The sequence below is a fragment of the Syngnathus scovelli genome, chromosome 7, assembly GCF_024217435.2.
Source record: "Syngnathus scovelli strain Florida chromosome 7, RoL_Ssco_1.2, whole genome shotgun sequence".
NCBI classification, from domain to species: domain Eukaryota; kingdom Metazoa; phylum Chordata; class Actinopteri; order Syngnathiformes; family Syngnathidae; genus Syngnathus; species Syngnathus scovelli.
In genome coordinates this window covers 14,988,499-15,007,002 of record NC_090853.1, presented here as the reverse complement: position 1 = coordinate 15,007,002, position 18,504 = coordinate 14,988,499, and the positions used below count along the sequence as shown (strand labels likewise).

General features: G+C 44.8%; 2 protein-coding genes across 3 annotated transcripts in view; one reads left to right on the top strand and one right to left on the bottom strand.

The window, feature by feature from the left end:
- LOC125972257 (Na(+)/H(+) exchange regulatory cofactor NHE-RF4-like) overlaps positions 1 to 17,984 on the top strand; it is a 39,552-nt gene extending 21,568 nt beyond the window's left edge. The window contains exons 7-11 of one of the 2 annotated variants that reach the window (XM_049725890.2): positions 5,722 to 5,858; positions 5,921 to 6,128; positions 12,056 to 12,252; positions 12,348 to 12,434; positions 17,854 to 17,984. In XM_049725890.2, the coding sequence (XP_049581847.1) occupies positions 5,722 to 5,858; positions 5,921 to 6,128; positions 12,056 to 12,252; positions 12,348 to 12,434; positions 17,854 to 17,883 (659 nt within the window). In that variant the 3' untranslated portion in view covers positions 17,884 to 17,984. Of the gene's footprint in view, positions 1 to 5,721; positions 5,859 to 5,920; positions 6,129 to 12,055; positions 12,253 to 12,347; positions 12,498 to 17,853 lie in introns of those variants that run through there. The other variant, XM_068651236.1, reaches the window with a different exon arrangement.
- nlk2 (nemo-like kinase, type 2) overlaps positions 2,653 to 18,504 on the bottom strand; it is a 58,116-nt gene continuing 42,264 nt past the window's right edge. Inside the window, exon 9 of the mRNA XM_049725832.2 lies at positions 2,653 to 17,927. Coding sequence (XP_049581789.1) covers positions 17,838 to 17,927 — 90 coding nt within the window. The 3' untranslated portion in view covers positions 2,653 to 17,837. The remainder of the gene's footprint in view (positions 17,928 to 18,504) is intronic.

The window sequence follows — 18,504 nt, the reverse complement described above, 5'->3', positions numbered from 1 at the left end:
TGAAAAAAGGTTTTAGACAGTGTAAGAAATAAACTATTGAAAGTGATTGTGATCAGAATCCAAAAGAATCAATATGGCTTTCTTTACTGTTTTAGGAACAATCCAGGTTCTCCTGTTGAACTACATGCTCTGATTTCCATCGGAACGAAAACGTCATTTTCTTCTTCGTTTCGCTTCAGGAAGTGATTCCTTCACTCTTGTTCACTGAAATAAAATTTGTTCTTTTGAACGAATCGTTCACTCACGAGCCAACACTAACAGCAACACACACATAAACTGAGTATGTGCCGATGCCACAACATGAAATCTCAAGATTCTCCGATTTGCCACGCATGCACGATTAGCCTTGCGTTAACTGACCTGTGGTTTGGTAATCCTGTTTACAATTTGCTCGGTATTTAATGTTGGACAATTTCCCACGGCACAGCTGAACATCTCTCACGGCACACCAGTGTGCGCGCAGTTAGTTATGTAATGTGTGCCGTCTACTAGTGTTGTGTGACGTCAGAAGTTGAGCGTTGACTTACGTGCTGTATTTCTGTCTCTTGCAGAACCACGCACGCACGCACGCGCACACACGCGCACACACACACACACCCCACACACCCTTCATACAATAATCACACACACAAGAATCACATTCACACACCAAAAGACTCACCCATGTACACTACACACCTGCTCTCACATCCTTACGACCAAACGTTTGCCTATACCAGGTATGGGCAAACTACGGCCCTCGGGCCACAGCCGGCCCACGGGACCATTTAATCCGGCCCGCCAACCCTAAATAAATTGTATTATTAAACTTTTTTTTTTTCGGTCATTTTGCCTGCAATGACTGCGTTTCCCCAGTAGATGGGGAACCACTCGCCTGCGCATTTACTACCGGAAGCCGTGTCAGAAAGCTCGGTGCACACCCACAAGTGCGTGTACGTACTCAGTAGTACGGAAATGGCGCACTCGCGCTCTATTTGTATCAGTGCCGAATTTAGAGCGTGGGCTGTGACGACAGCATTCTTGTAATTTGCGCGCCAAGCTTTCGGATACAGTTTTATGCTAAAGCCACCCACAAACCTTCCCCTGGAATCCTTCCATTAAAATGAGTCGCCCAAGGAAAAGCAAGGTAGACACTGAGTGCCTAGTGTTTAAAAAGAGTGGCCAATTTGGCTCGACGTACGCGACGTGACGTTCAGCCACATGAACATCAACATCAACCCGTCACAGATCTAGGTAAATGGACCAACACCTCGGATCTCTCCTAAGAATTGCCACAACAAATTTTACTCCAGACTATGACACACTATCAAAAAAAGGGAGACCAACAACACTGTTCCCACTGAAAATGAAGGGGAGGCTTTCAAGTTTGTTGTAAAAAAATGCATTTTGAATTTGATCTGTACAAGTAGCAGGGATTGAAACTAGCGACCATTCTCATTTTCAAACAATGCAGGATGCTCAAGGACATTGATGCACCACCTGTTTGTGACTAATCTTAACCTGTAAAGTTCTTAAGGCTTACTTTAAGGAAGTGTTTCCCATTTCCTCACCTCTGTTACCAGGTGTTTGTGAGTTAAAACTCTGCTCTGATTTTCAGATACCCCTCACCGTGTTGCCGTTTTGATTACTTTATTTGGATGTATGCTTTCACCGATTCTTCAAGATGATATATTTGGTCAGAATGTTTGCCGTTTGATGTGATCTCATAAAATAAACATCTTTCATGAATCTGACCTGCAGGCACTGAAGTGATGGAGACTGTTATTCATAATAACAGTGTCGTAGTTTATGAGAATCACTGATAGCAGTTTTTTAGGGATGCATTTGTTTTCAAAAAACTTTTTTTGAATATCCATGCTTTACTACCTACTAAAGGCCAAAACCTTTTATGCAATGACCTTTACAGGTCGTTTATATTACTTCACACAAACACTACATCCATCTGCTCCTGGTTCGGCCCCCCGGTCAAAATTTAGAACCCAATTCGGCCCGCAAGTCAAAAAGTTTGCCCACCCCTGCCCTATACAGTCCTCAGGCTCCCCAACAATAGCGGTAGCAGTTTGCATTATTTTATTGCAATGTTTTTCCTTATTCAGATTACTTTCAAGACTACAGTTAGTTAAACTTCACTTTGATGGTTAATGTAGTTATTGCAATTTTGTTGTTTAATCAGAGTAGATTGGTTTATTTACATTTCAAAAACCAGAAGCCATTCATTTACAAATGTGATTGTACTTTAGTTTACATATTTAAATGTTCAGATATTAAGATGTGATAGACAGTTTTTGCATGATTTGAATCAGGCAAAATAACATGCTTTTTCTCTCGAATATATTGTTTTAATCATTTATTTCAGATGTAATCATTTTCTGTATAAAATTTAATTTGGGGTTCAAAAAGTCTTTTTTCAAACTTGAGTCTTGAAAAAGAGGGGGTCGTCTTATAATCAGGGTCGTCTTATATTTGGGCCAATACGGTATATAAATACTATAAGCATAGTACATAAAAACCACAAACCATCAAATCTGTGTGCGCTTGCGCATAGGGTGCGTGTGACGCGTCAGTGCCGTTATTCTGTCCTCACGCTGGCGTGACGTCTGCCAAGGCTAGACAGATAGCGAACAACTGAAGAAAAAGGACGCTGCGGCCGCGTAGTTTGTAGCTGCTTTACTTGGCACACAGGCAGTTATTTCTTGTACAGGTATTTGTAAAACTGTAATTCACACAACAACAACAGTGCATCAGTAGAATGTACATCAAATCACAGAAGATGTAGAAATGAAAACATATAAACTTAAATGGAGACGATTAGCCTACCTAACCGTCACATGCGTAAACCTAGCATAGCATTGTAGCCAAAAGTAGCGCTAAACAATCACATTTGCAATACTAGCGTAGCATTCACAGGCAAATGGAGCTTAGGATGTTAGCGTACATTTTATAAACACACATATACAGAAAGTCAACTAGAATGTATAACTTACAGACTAAGATACCCCAAGGCTGAGCCACGAACCCGCTGCGACGATGTGCACTGTCTGGTAGCTGCGTACGAACTGCGTAGTGGCTGAGTGGGGGTCGAGTAACCGGAAATGAATGAACGAATGAAACCTAACCTAAATTCGGTCACTAGGGGGCAGTGTTAGAGCATTTAACGAAAGAATGAACGTGATAACAGTACAGCCGTATTGCGTAGAAGTGCTTGTAGTTAGTGCATGTTGCGTGTTACATGTTGCTCCTGCTTGCTACTCTCTGCCTTTAGCTAATGCCACCTACTTGCCCTCCTAGTTGGGGTGAAAAGAGGAGCCGAGTGCGTAAGCCTCCTCCTGTCGCCTCTCCACCACCAAGACTCCTGCAGTGCCCCCACAAAGCCACACAGCACCCCATCCAATGCACTCATGCGCTGTCGGAGACCATTTATTATGGGAACCTTCAATGCATGCACAGCGATAGAAGAGGCAAGGTAAATAGAACTTGCACACTGTGCTGAGGAACAAGGTGTGGAGATCCTGAGGGTCCAAGAACACAGGAGAGTGCATACTGATGACCGTCGAGAGATGCACGTTCATCACTGCATCTACGTGGAAGAACGAGGCCCAGTAAATCAGTAACAGTCATAGTCAACGTGGCGCCATCTGACATGGTGCAAAAGTTCTTTGAGGACCTTGTAAAAGCGGTCCGTGACATCCCAGCCACAAGCTCCTGGCAATCCTTGGGGACTTCTACGCAAGGCTAGGACCTGAGGACGCACCCTTCCCCTACCATGACTCTACCAACCGCTGCAGCACCTACCTCACTGCCTTCCTCACAGAACACAAGCATCTTCCGGAAGAGAACAGGAAAGAGGTGGCCCTTCCGAGACCGACCCTCAGGAAGGCTACGGCAGCTAGATTACATACTAGTGAGGAAGAAGTGGAGGAACTCCATCATGAACGCTGAGCACTTTTAGTTCTGAGGGCTCAGACCACCGCATGGTCGCAATGAGAGTTCACCTGAGCCTAAGGGTCCCCAAACAAGGTCCCAACATCCGATATAGTAACTGGAAAGCTTTCACAAATGACCCTGGCCTTCAAAGGAAGAGGACCAAGGAGGGACAGGTGGAGGGACACAGCCTGGAGGAGAGGGTGACAACCTGGACCAGCTACTTCCAAAGGCTGCTAGGAGAAACAGCAGAAGCAGCTGAGGAAGAAAAAAAAATACCATCAGTTCTCCAAAACCTGAACATCAACGATGATCCCTTCACACTCGGAGAGCTGGCCAGGGCAAAATCTATAGTAAGAGTGGGAAAAAGCACTGGTCCGAATGACATACCACCAGAGGTCCTGAGGAACTGTGATCTCGACGACGACTTTCTGGAGTTCTGCAACCTTGCTCTGCTGCACAATCGGCTGCCTGATATATCGTCTCTATCAAATATGTAACCAACAAAATCCTGTACGAGGGAATGCCTAGGGTGAGTGACAAAATTGCTGTGAGGAGAATGAGACTAGCAGGACATTGCCAAAGAAATTGAGAGCTGCCAGCCAGCTAACTGGTGCTATGGGAACCTATACATGGACATCGGTCAAGAGGACATCCCACACTAGCATACGTGGACATACTCAAGAGGGATGCAGGAGCCCTGAACACTAACGAACTGGACAGATGTATGGAGAATCGGGATGACTGGAAGCAACGATGGAAGACTCGGCTGTGGACGACCTAGAGAGAGCGAGAGAGAGACAGAGCGAGACCGAGAGACAGAGACCGCGCGAGAGAGAGAGAGACAGATATCAAATCTGGATGCTACAATGGATACAAACAGTTTACACACTCCTGTTCAAACACCTGGGTTTTGGAAACTTAAAAAAAAAAAAAAAAAAAAAGGGAGACAATAATGAATTGAATGAATTTCTAAACCGTATCCACTATCAATTGGCCTCACTAATCCAGTATTTGGGTGGCGGGTCAGAGCTTGCTTTGACAAAGGAAGTGTAAGGCGCTCCTTCCCTCCGCTAGCCTATGGGAGGTCCTTGGGCAAGACTGAGTACCCATTTAGCCCCCCTTGTCAGGGTCACGATGAAGCCACGGGAAGCAGGTGGTGGATGAAGTTTGAAGGCAGCCAGAGAGTATCTTTGTCACTGGTTTTGGACTTCGTCGTGCTGAGCAGAGGATACCCTTAGGTTCAATGGTCAGGACAGCCGCCCAGGATGGGCACTGCTCGGACAGAAAGCAATTGCAACCTACTGTCTGTAAAATTGCAAAAAAAGCCATGGAAAGACATTCAATGCTTAATTTGCATGTCATCATGAAAGCTTCGGATGACAGAGAAGAATGGAGGGCCATGGCCGTCAATGCCTGTTCCAGGCAAGACACCTGATGATGATGAATCCTGTATTTAGGGAATGGAGTAAAAGGCTGCATTTATGCTGTACAGAACAATTTGGCTCCTGGCATAAGAGGAAAACCCCAAATAGAATTGGATGTCTTCAAGTCAAAATTAGGCCTCTTCCAAATGTGGATAAAAAATCTGATTTGAATCTGATATTTAAAAAACATAGATCAAATATAGCTCATTGGTTACATAAACATGAAACATATCATGCAGTATTTATCAAAACTACAGCATTAAAATAGCTCGGTGTAAATTACAAACGTACGTACTTTGAAATAATGTGGAGGTTTCCCGCTTTAATCAAGAGACCTGCAGTTAAATTACACTCAAGTTTAATGTGTCTGCAGTTCTAAAACGACACTGCATACTGAGCATCAGAACTGGTGGTCCAGCAGAGAAAGCTGGAGTCAGAAGTGGGGACAGATTGGTCTGGATAAATGGTGTCAGGACATCCAATCTCACACACAACTTCATCAACAAATCAGTAAGAAATTATTTTCTCTTATTTACTGTATTATAAGTCCTTCAGTGTGTTTTGTTTCTCAGTTGAAGAAGAGTGCAGACTCTGTGACTGTGTTGGTTATTGATGGTGAAAGCGAGTCTTGCTACATCAGGAGGAAAATGCCCATCTTGCCTGTGCTGGCAGTCGACTATAATCTTCCATACTCAGCAAAGACAATGCATCTGGTTAAAGGACCTGATGGATATGGTTTCCTGCTGAGGCAAGAGAAGCTTCTCGATATACAACGAACAGGTAAGACATTTATCACGGGAATAACAGGAGTCATTTGAAAAAATGGAATAAAAATAGCCCCATCTCGGTATGTCCTTGGACAAAGAACAATTTGATCTTTACTCCTATCCAACCTAATAGGTTTTCACCCTATGTGAAAATGTATTAGCCCAACTTATTAAATCGTGAATTTACTGTGCTTAATCCTATTTATCGATTAATTTTCTATGACCACACCCATGTCTGATTACCTGAGGGCCAGGGACAAAAGCCTTCAGAGCGGGGCATGAAGCTGGCTTGAGGGCAGCGAGGGCCGACCTGTCCCGGGGCATCAAGGAGGCGACAAGGGCGTTCTCTTGCAAGATTACCGCCCACTTCAAGGACAGCAGGGACGCACAGAGCCTTTGGCAGGGCATTCAGACCATCACGGACTACAAGCCCGCGCCGCAGAGCTGTGAGGGCGACGTCCGTCTGCTCAATGATCTTAACCGCTTCTTTGCTTGCTTCGACGCTCAAAACAGCACTTGCCCGCCGAAGACCACTCCCCCTCCACACGAGCAGCCCCTGTGCCTCTCTGCCGACGGTGTGAGGAGGGCGCTTGCCGCTATCAACACCCGTGAGGCGGCGGGCCCTGACAACATCCCAGGTCGAGCGCTGAAGGACTGCGCTGGGGAGCTGACGGGTGTCTTCACGGACATCTTTAACATTTACCTGCAGCAGGCCATCGTCCCTTCGTGCCGAAGAAGCTTGCTCCGTCCTGCTTCAATGACTACCGCCCCGTGGCACTGACGCCCATCATCATGAAGTGCTTTGAGCGGCTTGTCATGGAGCACATCAGATCCATTCCCCCCCCCACCATAGACCCCTTCCAGTTTGCGTACCGAGCCAAACGGTCCTCTGAGGATGCCATCTGCTCTGCCCTCCACTCGGGACTCGTATGTGAGATTGCTGTTTGTGGACTTCAGTTCTGCCTTCAACACCATTGTGCCACAACGACTCATCTGCAAACTCGACAAGCTGGGCCTCAGTACCTACCTCTGCAACTGGCTACTGGACTTCCTCTGTCAGAGGCCTCAGGTGGTACGTGTTGGCGACAAAATCAAGGCTGTGTGCTCAGTCCGCTGCTCTTCACCCTGCTGACGCATGACTGCACTGCGTCCTACAGCGACAAACGCATAGTGAAGTTTGCTGACGACACGACTCTAGTCGGTCTCATCACCAAGGGCGACGAGACTCAGTACAGGTTGGAGGTTGACCTTCTGACCGCGTGGTGCAGGGACAACAACCTCCTGCTGAACGGCAACAAGACCAAGGAAATTGTTGTTGACTTCCGGAAGGGTCACACCCAACACCTGCCGCTGACCATCGACGGTGCTGTGGTGAAGAGAGTGAGCAGCACCAGATTCCTGGGGGTGCACATCAGTGAGGACCTCTCCTGATCCGCCAACACCGCGTCACTGGCGAAAAAAGCTCAGCGCCGCCTGTACTTCCTGCGGAATCTCAGGCGAGCAAGTGCTCCTCCGGCCGTCATGGCTACATTCTACCGTGGCACCATTGAGAGCGTCCTCTCCAGTTGTATCGCTGTCTGGGGTGGTAGCTTTACTGAATACAACATGAAGGCCCTGCAGCGCATAGTGAACACGGCTGGTAAGATTATTGGTGCTTCACTCCCCTCCCTGAAGGGCATTTACACCTCCCATCTCGCCCGCAAGGCGACCACGATTGTGAGTGATGTCAGTCACTCCGCTCATTCTTTGTTTGATCTTCTGCCCTCTGGGAAGAGGTGCGGGAGCCTGCGCTCCCGCACCGCCAGACTCACCAACAGGCTGTTAGGATCCTGAACTCTCTTCCCCCTTCTGCGTAGCATCCTGTACTTATTTATTGTGTTATTTGTTTATTTATTATTTGTTCATCACTCTTATTTATTCATTGTTTGTGCCTTCTTGTTTTATTTTCTTGTGTTGTTTACTTGTATGTACATTGTGTACTATGTCTTGTCACCGTGGCATAGTGGGAACGTAATTTCGATCTCTTTGTGTGTCTTGGCATGTGAAGAAATTGACAATAAAGCAGACTTTGACTTTTGACCTATTCAATCAGGAACTCCCTTAAATACAACCTGTTTGAAAAAATTACATCTGTCATAAGATTGCAAAAAGCTTCAACTAATTGACAAGATGCAAAAAAAAACAACTCGCAAGAACAGATGAAAAAGTAGCTGGCATCAATTAGTCCGGAAATGGTTACAGTCATTGCCAAGCTTTAGGACACCAACAAATCAAGGTGAGGGCCATTATCCATAGACTGAGAAAACATAGAACAGTAGGGAACTTTGCGAGGAGTTGCCAGCCTACAGAAATGAACCCAAGAGCAGAACGATGGCTCATTGAGGTCACAAATCAACCCAGGACAATGTCTAATGACCCACTGGCCCATAATTCACAACACTTTTGGGAGAACCATATCAACAGTCAAACATTGTGTGGAGGAGGAGTGTGATAGTCTGGGGCTGGTTTGGATGACTTGCAGTGATTAATGAAATCATGAATTACCACAAAATCCTGTTTGCCCCTCAGTTTGCGACCTCACGCTAAAGCGCATTTGGTATCTGCATGATGACAGAAAAAAAAAAAAAAAAACATCAGCAAGCGAATTTCTTTAAAATATATTTAGATACAGTGGAGCCTCGGTTTGCGAACGTCCCAGTTCTCGAACAAATCGGTATTTGAACAAAAAATTCTAGAATGTTTTGCTTCGGATGTCGGACGAAATTTCGGTTGTCGAACCTCGTGAGATGAGCCGAGAGGACCCGCATGCCAACTGACTCCGTTCGTTATTACATTCTTGTTACTCTGAGGATTGCATCAACTCTAATCATGCCTCCAAAGGAAGCAAGTGGGAGCAGTAAAGCTGATCATGGCGAAAAAGAGGAAAGTAGTGCGCAAAACGGCTGAATTTAAAAAAAGAATTAATCGCAAAATGAGTCCGGTGTGCGTGTCAGAGTTTGCGCGGGAGTTTTGCATGGCAAAATCGACAATAAGCTCGATCCACACAAACGTTGATACAGTACGTATACTTTATCTTTCATTAGAATTTCAGCATTTTTTTTAAATTAAGAGAGAAAATGTTGTTGCTGTTTTTGCTGCACACGAACTTTGATACAATACGTATACTGTGTTATCTTTCATTAGAATTTCTGCTTTTTTTTTGTTTTTGTTTGTTGAAATTATGAAAACGTTTTTGCTGTTTTCTTTCACATGATCTTTGAAATATTGTCTTTCATTGGTAAAAATAAAAAAATGTTTTGATGTGCTTTTTATCCCCTCACAACTTAAAAAGATATCTTTTACTATTAGAGTGAAACACACAAGCGAGTTGCTACAGATACGGCAATACATTCCCCAGCCTAGCCTAATCTATTAATTCAGTTTATTATTTATATTATTTATTTATACATTGCCTACTCACTTATTTCAAATTCAAAGTCAGCTTTATTGTCAATTTCTCCACATGCCAAAGACACACAAAGAAACCGAAATTACGTTCCCCCCCTATCTCACGGTGACAAGACATGGCCCACAATAGACAAACAAGTAAACAACAACGTGCTGAATAAATAATGAATAAATAACACAACAATAAATAAGAGGAGCAAAAAGGAGCAATTGAGCGTACAGCAGACAGTCCAGAAAATAGCGCAACAGTGCCGCACGCTACGCAGAAGGGGGTAGCGAGTTCAGGGTCCTAACAGCCTGGAGAAAGAAGCTGTTGGCGAGTCTGGTGGTGCGGGAGCGCAGGCTCCTGTACCTCTTCCCAGAGGGCAGAAGGTCAAACAAAGAGTGAGCCGGGTGACTCACATCGCTCGCAATCGAGGTTGCCTTGCAGGCGAGATGGGAGGTGTAAATGTTCTCCAGGGAGGGGAGCGAAGCACCAATAATCTTACCAGCCGTATTCACTATGCGCTGCAGGGCCTTCAAGTTCTGTTCAATGCAGTTACCACTCCAGACAGCGATGCAACTGGTGAGGACGCTCTCAATGGTGCCACGGTAGAATGTAGACAGGACTGCCTGAGGAGCACATGCACGCCTGAGCCAGTGACGTGGTGTTTGCGGACCGGGAAAGGTCCTCACTGATGTGCACCCCCAGGAACTTGGTGCAGCTCACCCTCACCACAGCACCGTCGATGATCAGCGGCAGGTGTTTTGTGTGACCCTTCCGGAAGTCAACAACGATTTCCTTGGTCTTGTTTACGTTCAGCAGGAGGTTGTTGTCCCTGCACCACATGGTCAGAAGGTCAACTTCCGACCTGTACCGAGTCTCGTCGCCTTTCGTGATGAGACCCACCAGTCGTGTCGTCAGCAAACTTCACTATGCGGTTGTCGCTGTAGGTCGCAGTGCAGTCATGCGTCAGCAGGGTGAAGAGCAATGGACTGAGCACGCAGCCCTGGGGGTCCCCCGTGCTCAGCGTGATGCTGGCGGAGATTTTGTCGCCAACACGCACCACCTGAGGCCTCTGACAGAGGAAGTCCAGTAGCCAGTTGGAGAGGGAGGTACTGAGGCCCAGCTCGTCGAGTTTGCAGATGAGTCGCTGCGGCACAATGGTGTTGAAGGCCGAGCTGAAGTCCACAAACAGCAACCTCACATACGAGTCCTTTCTCTCCAGGTGGGTGAGGGCCGAGTGGAGGGCAGAGCAGATGGCATCCTCAGAGGACCGTTTGGCACGGTACGCAAACTGGAAAGGGTCAATGGTTGGGGGAAGAACGGATTTGATGTGCTCCATGACAAGCCGCTCAAAGCACTTCTTGATGATGGGCGTCAGTGCCACGGGGCGGTAGTCATTGAAGCAGGACGGTGCAGGTTTCTTCGGCACAGGAACGATGGTGGCAGCCTTGAAACACGAAGGGACGATGGCCTGCTGCAGGGAAACATTAAAGATGTCCGTGAAGACACCCGACAGCTCCCCAGCGCAGTCCTTCAGCGCTCGACCCGGGATGTTGTCAGGGCCCGCCGCCTTACGGGTGTCAATAGCGGCAAGCGCCCTCCTCACTCCGTCGGCAGAGAGGCGCAGGGGCTGCTCGTGTGGGGGGGTAGTGGTCTTCAGGGGGCAAGTGCTGTTTTGGGCGTCGAAGCGAGCAAAGAAGCGGTTCAGATCGTTCAGCAGACGGACGTCGCCCTCACAGCTCCTCGGCGCGGACTTGTAGTCCGTGATGGTCTGAATGCCCTGCCAAAGGCTACGTGCGTCCTTGCTGTCCTTGAAGTGGGTGGAGACCTTGCACGATTTATGCAGTTTATGGTGTAAAATAATGAAAAAATGCTTTAAAAAAGCGTTTTGTTTGCCTTGGAATGGATTATCTTTTTTCCACTATTTGTAATGGGAAAACATGATTCGGAATTCGAACTATTCACTTCTCGAACAGCCTTCTGGAACGGATTGTGGTCGAAAACCGAGGCTCTACTGTATCTCCAAAGATATAGAAAGATTTATTGCCAGTAATAGAAAATTCTTGATTTCAGCTGTTATCACCCAACAAGTTTAAGGGCCAATCACTTGTTCACTCAGGGCCATGAGGGTTTGATTTGTTTTCTCCCTTAATAATAAAAAATCATTTAAAATAGCATTTTATAAATAGCATCAGTTTGTTTACTTATATTGTTTTTGACTCGTATTTAAGTTTGTTTGATCATAGGAAATATTCATGTGTGACAAGTTTTATTTTACATCTCTCTAAATACATCATATATATTCAGGGTCAATATATATATTTACCCATGGTCTCATGTTATTGAAGCCCATTTGGTGGTGGGGTTGGTAAATAGCTGTGCAACAGTTGTGGATTTTCATTGCTACTGAAATAATAGCTGTTCAGTCAAAACAATGTTGACTCCAATCTTTCACAACGAAACCATTTTTTTATGTTCTAAAAAAATGAATTGTCTATATGGCTCAGTTCATGTTCTTAGGGAGGTGGACAAGGGGAGTCCAGCAGAAGAGGCAGGAATGATAGCTGGAGATCTACTCCTGGCAGTCAACGGAGAACCAGTAGAGTGCATGGAGCATGAGGATATTGTCCAAAGGGTTCGGAAAAGTGGTACGAGAGTCAGCTTTACCGCCATATCGATACCAGGGAGACGCCTCTTCAAAGAGGTAGGTTCCATTACATTGTACTTTGCAAAAAATGTTTAAATAATAATCATACATGTACTAGAAATGGCCTCTTTGCTGTTTTGTTTTCTCTCCAGCTTGGTATTTCCCCCTTGTTTTTTCATGATGAATTCATAAACCAGGATGACTGTGTCCTAGGTCAGATCGGAATTCAAACAGCACAGGTATTGCATCAACTCTACTTTCAACCGTCTGCACGTCTTAACAGTTCAAACCGACGGACTTAGAGGGGAAAAATAAACTTGAATTAACTTATAATTGAGGGAAATTTTATCGTTCAGCAAAACTCAATTGACTTGCACACTTACACATAATTCCAAATTTTATTCGAACATGAATCCCTCTAAAAATTCTACACAATACCTCAAAATTGCTTTTGCTTTTTGGAATATTTGATTGTCTCAAATATACACAGGATTTGCAATGAAGCTTAGATAAACCCTGTATCCATAACTGAGATGTTTCTTCATTTTAAGAGCCCATCTGTGCTAAATTTGTTCATTCAACGTGGTTTGCAGTGGTACACAACTGTATATACACTGTAAAGGTTCAACCATTGACAACATGTCAGAGCACAAATTAAGCATGAAGTCAAAGAAAATGTCTGTGAACCTCAGGAAGGAATTCTCTCAATGCACAAAATGGGCTATGAAAAGTTTATACTTCTTTTAAAGTTCCAATGACCACAGTGCCGGAATCACACTCCTCAGCCTCCCTGGTAAGGTCTATTCAGGGGTGCTGGAGAGGAGGGTCCGTCGGGAGGTCGAACCTCGGATTCAGGAGGAGCAGTGTGGCTTTCGTCCTGGCCGTGGAACAGTGGACCAGCTCTACACCCTCGGCAGGATCCTCGAGGGTGCATGGGAGTTTGCCCAACCAGTCCACATGTGTTTTGTGGACTTGGAGAAGGCGTTCGACCGTGTCCCTCGGGAGGTTCTGTGGAGGGTGCTTCGGGAGTACGGGGTGCCGAGCCAACTGATAAGGGCGGTTCGGTCCCTGTATCACCGATGCCAGAGTCTGGTCCGCATTTCCGGCAGTAAGTCGGATTCGTTCCCAGTGAGGGTTGGACTCCGCCAAGGCTGCCCTTTGTCACCGATTCTGTTCATAATTTTTATGGACAGAATTTCTAGGCGCAGCCGAGGCGTTGAGGGGGTCCGGTTTGGGGACCTCAGCATCGCGTCTCTGCTTTTTGCAGATGACGTGGTGCTGTTGGCTTCTTCAGGCCGTGATCTCCAGCTCTCGCTGGAACGGTTCGCAGCCGAGTGCGAAGCGGTCGGGATGAGGGTCAGCACCTCCAAATCCGAGTCCATGGTCCTCGATCGGAAAAGGGTGGAATGCCCTCTCCGGATCGGGGATGAGATCCTGCCCCAAGTGGAGGAGTTCAAGTATCTTGGAGTCTTGTTCACGAGTGAGGGGAGGATGGAGCGTGAGATCGACAGGCGGATCGGTGCAGCGTCGGCAGTAATGCGGACCCTGTACCGGTCCGTTGTGGTGAAGAGAGAGCTGAGCCAAAAGGCAAAGCTCTCAATTTACCGGTCGATTTACGCTCCTACCCTCACCTATGGTCACGAGCTATGGGTCGTGACCGAAAGAACGAGATCTCGGATACAAGCGGCCGAAATGAGTTTTCTCCGCAGGATGTCCGGGCTCTCCCTTAGAGATAGGGTGAGAAGCTCGGTCATCCGGGAGAGACTCGGAGTAGAGTCGCTACTCTTCCACGTTGAGAGGAGCCAGATGAGGTGGCTCGGGCATCTTATCAGGATGCCTCCTGGACGCCTCCCTGGGGAGGTGTTCCGGGCATGTCCCACCGGTAGGAGACCCCGGGGACGACCCAGGACGCGCTGGAGAGACTATGTCTCTCAGCTGGCCTGGGAACGCCTTGGGATCCCCCGGGATGAGCTGGATGAAGTGGCTGGGGAGAGGGAAGTCTGGGAGTCCCTCCTGAAGCTGTTGCCCCCGCGACCCGACCCCGGATAAGCGGAAGAAGATGGATGGATGGATGGATGGATGGATGACCACAGTGCCATTGTCCATCATATTGGAAGAATGGAACTACAAAACTCTTCCTCGAGCTGTTTGCCAGTTCAAACTGAGCAATCGAGGTCAAAGGGCCTTTGTCAGGGAGGTGACCAACAACTTTGTCACTGAAAGTTTGTCGTTTTAGATTCTTTGGTACATGACCCCTGCGATCAGCCCCTCTCATGGAGTAGTCGCTCTGTTTCTTCAGCCAACTAAAATAAAACTTCATCGTTCAATTTTAATTCATTTGGTGATGTTTTTGGGTCACAGTCAGCATTTTTCTGAGCGTATTTATGATGCCAAAGAGTTCAATTTCTCCCAGACTTCTGAATCATTCATGTTCATTTGCAAACAGGTAGACATGTACACTTGTTTGCCACGTTGCAGGTGCCGCAGATTACGTTATGACAATGTTTGACTTGTTTACCTGGTAACTGTGGTCCCAACAATTTCTGAGCCGATCCTTTTTCTTTTTCATTAATGCGCCTGTCACTTGAAGACATCTTGCAAAGAGCAAGGTGATTGGTTGTTTTGTTCTTCAAATTGCAATCACACGGATGCTCACCAAGGGGCCGTGTAGCCCAATCCAGTCAAGTGTTGTTCTACAATCAATCTTGATGTTCTTGACAGCAATTTGTTTTGCCAATAGTGGGAGAACGTATGGAGTAGTAAGATACCGTTCTGTGGACAGTTTTATGTATGTTGCACAGGGGTAGCATGGCTCAGTGGTAGAATGTTCGCTTCTCAACTCTAAGGTTGTGGGATTGAACCTCAACCTTGGTGACCATGTCAAAGTGTCCAAGACAAGACAAGAAGACAAAGATAAGACACTGAACCAAACCAATTTGCTCCCAATGTGGACCTGGCAGCGTCTTGCATAGCAGCAGCTTCCCCATTGGTATATGAATGTGTGGGTTAATGTGAGGCATTGTAAATCGCTTTGGGCACCATGTGGTGTAGATAAAGTGCTATACAAGTGCATTCCATTTACCGTTTTACTTAAATGTGTATGTTCTTAAAATGTGTCCATCGTGCACTTATCTGATGTAAGTGACCGGCTCTCCGTTTAAAGGGTAAAATTCTGTACTTTAGCCCCTCTGCAGTAACGCAGTCTGTAGGGTAGACGAGAATTGGTTTAAGCCGGTACGGAAAGAAGATTCGTTCCGAGTCTAACCGCTGTTCAGGTAACTAATCTATTGTTAGATTAATTCCGTCATTTCCGGACGCCAGTCCCGCTGAAATCAAAGAAATCCAAGGGTTGGGTAACTACTTTGTCGAGACCCAGGATCTCCTCGATCGCGGCCGTTTCAGCGGCTCTCCTTTCCTATTAAGATTGTTGCTTTTGTTATCCGCTCGGAATAGTTTAACTGTCTTCGTTAAGACCGCGGGAACTCGTTTATTTTCACGAGCGTACACTCACACTAGCTGAGCTTAAGTTAATGGTTTCGAACCAGATTCTGACACTCCCTGATGTCAAGGATTAAAGCTGTCTTCATTTAAAAAAGAACTGAACAGTTTAAAGTATGACTATGATAGAGAAACAAAAGAGATTTAAAGCCTAAAAGATCAAAATAATCATTAATTGAAATTAAATGATTATAAAGTAGAAATTTAATGAATAAGCAAGAAAGAGAATTACAAGTTTCAATTGTTTGAACAACTAACAATAATTTCTACTCACCATTCTCAATAGAGCAAAAATTATTCAGTCTCGAAGTTCTCTCGATTGAAAACTCAAAAATATAGTAAAAAAGGGTAAGAGGCTAGAGGTCTAAAATGCTGTTTGGTGGAAAAGTCGAGTGATCAGTTCTCCTTGTTCCAAAATCCGAATTCTGTTTAAAAGAACAGGCTGGCCTAAAGAATGGAGATGACGACGCCCTAAAAATGGCTCCTCTCTCCTGCACCGAGATCTGCATCCCCTAGCCTGTCTTTGAGCTTAAAATTTGACTAAGTCCAATTTGAAGATAGTATAAATTCATCTTAACGGACCTAGGGTTAATCTCATAAAGAATGAAATCTATCTTTGTCTAATCGGCGTTCTCAACCCACGGCAGTCGCCACAGGGGCATACCCCTGACGGGGAGAGCCCACCGGGTGAGAGAGAGCCATGCTCTTTGTCCGAATTAACGTTTTATACCAGTCCAGTTTGTGGGTACTAGGCCTGCTTGGTCACGTACCAGTTGTTTTCCATGACGTCATACATTGGCCTCAGATGACTCAAATGCTTCCAGAATAGACTGCACCTGCATCTCAGCCGTGACCATCACGGAAGTAAACATTTTCTCAGGGATGCTTCATCCTGTTTCCCACTCCCAAATCTTGTCAACTGTCCATCACCGTGACATTTGCAAATGTTTTTTCTCTGACTTGTGTTCCGTCAAACAGCATTTTGTTTAGGCTTCAACTGGATGAACGTGACCGAGGTCACGCTCATATGTGGGACCTCAGTCTTCCACCACTTAGTATCACCATTAACCCTTTCCGCCTCCTTGTCTTCGCTCACATTCATACATTCATGTGTAAATGGAACATCAATATTACATACATGTTTGATACTGATCAAACATCGTGACAATAATAACATATACTTTCATAATAGTCAATTTAACACAATCATAACTATGATCGTGGATTCTCTTAGTTAGCAGGTTAAAACACTCAAGCATCTTCAAAACGTATTTTGACAAGCTGGTGACCTCTAGGTCAAGCTCAACATGGGATTGCAGTCTTCCACCCAAGGTACCACTGTCAGCCCCTTGTCCTTACTTAACTCTTAATATATTCATGTGTAAATAAAACCAGTGCTATGATGCTGTTCAAGTTGCTACTAACTATACAATATTGCAAAGCAGAATAAAATAAAATATATTGCAGCTTACTCCAACTGTGATTAACATGTCTCATTCTCATTACCTAACGATGAGCATAGGCTTCCCTAGTTAGCAAATTAAAATATTCAAGCAGTTTCAAAGCATATTATAGCAAAACAAAATAATATAACATAATCCAAAATTGTGTGTTGCTGTGCCTCAGAACAAGATTTCATCTAATCAATGAATTTTTAAACTATTAATTCACTATGTTATGTCAATCTGACTTTGGCACCATCTTCTAGTGAAATTTGGAACGGAATGGAGGTTTACTGGTTCAACCAACAAATTCCCCTTTACCAATTAACCATAGTTAATTTTGAAGAAGTAACTTTTAAGTAACCCCTACTCAGGCCCCCTTCTTCAGGTCTTCCATGTCAAGCTTTGAAATTTGGAATTTCATCTTAGCCAATTCGTCTGGGCCAAATCCAATACACACTCACACACCATCTTTTACCATCCTAGCCACCATGTAACTTGACAAATGACAGGACTAGTCTGTGTGCCTCAGGGTCATGTTAAAGGTTTGTGGAAGCCAGAATTCTTGCTGGTTTATTTCACTTGATTTAATTGATCATTTACGTATTTCTTTTTTATTTTAGATTATACGTTACAATGATTATCTACAATTGTTTAAAACATGAATACTCAGCCTTTGAAAAATAAAAACTAAGTGTGCTTTCACTGTTTTGTGCAGCCACAAAGGTTTGGTGATGCTCTCTTGTGACGCCACCATGGAAATGAAGTAAGCCAATCCATCCAAAGCAGGAGCTGAAGGTTAAAGAAGATTTTGGATCAATACATTTTAAAATAAATTTTACACTGGCACTGGGTCAACCTATGTAATAAAGATTTTGGTAGACTCTAAAATTAAGTTTGTTTCAGTCAGCTAGAAACAAAACTAATTCCAAGTTTTTGGACTGAAAGATTCAGATAAAAATGAAGCAGTCTGATCAAGATACAAATAAGAGCCAGAAAAATTATTTTTTTTTAAATGTCACATTTAATCTTGTTACCAATTTCCAGATGAATCTTTTGGATAGATTTCACATATCCAAACTGACAATCATCAAGTGGATACTGAATTTTAACCTTGATTTACAGTTCAGAAAGAAATCATTTAATACAGTGGTCCCCAACCTTTTTTGCGCCACGGACCGGTTACGTGTCAGAAATATTTTCGCGGACTGGCCTTTATAGAAAGAAATAATATATTTAGATAAATAAATAATACATTTATAATATATAAATAAGATGAAATAAAATAATACGACTGGCATAAAAACAAGTATAAACGACATAAAAATAAAACTAACCATTACGTTGAATTAGTGGGAGCACTGAGCTT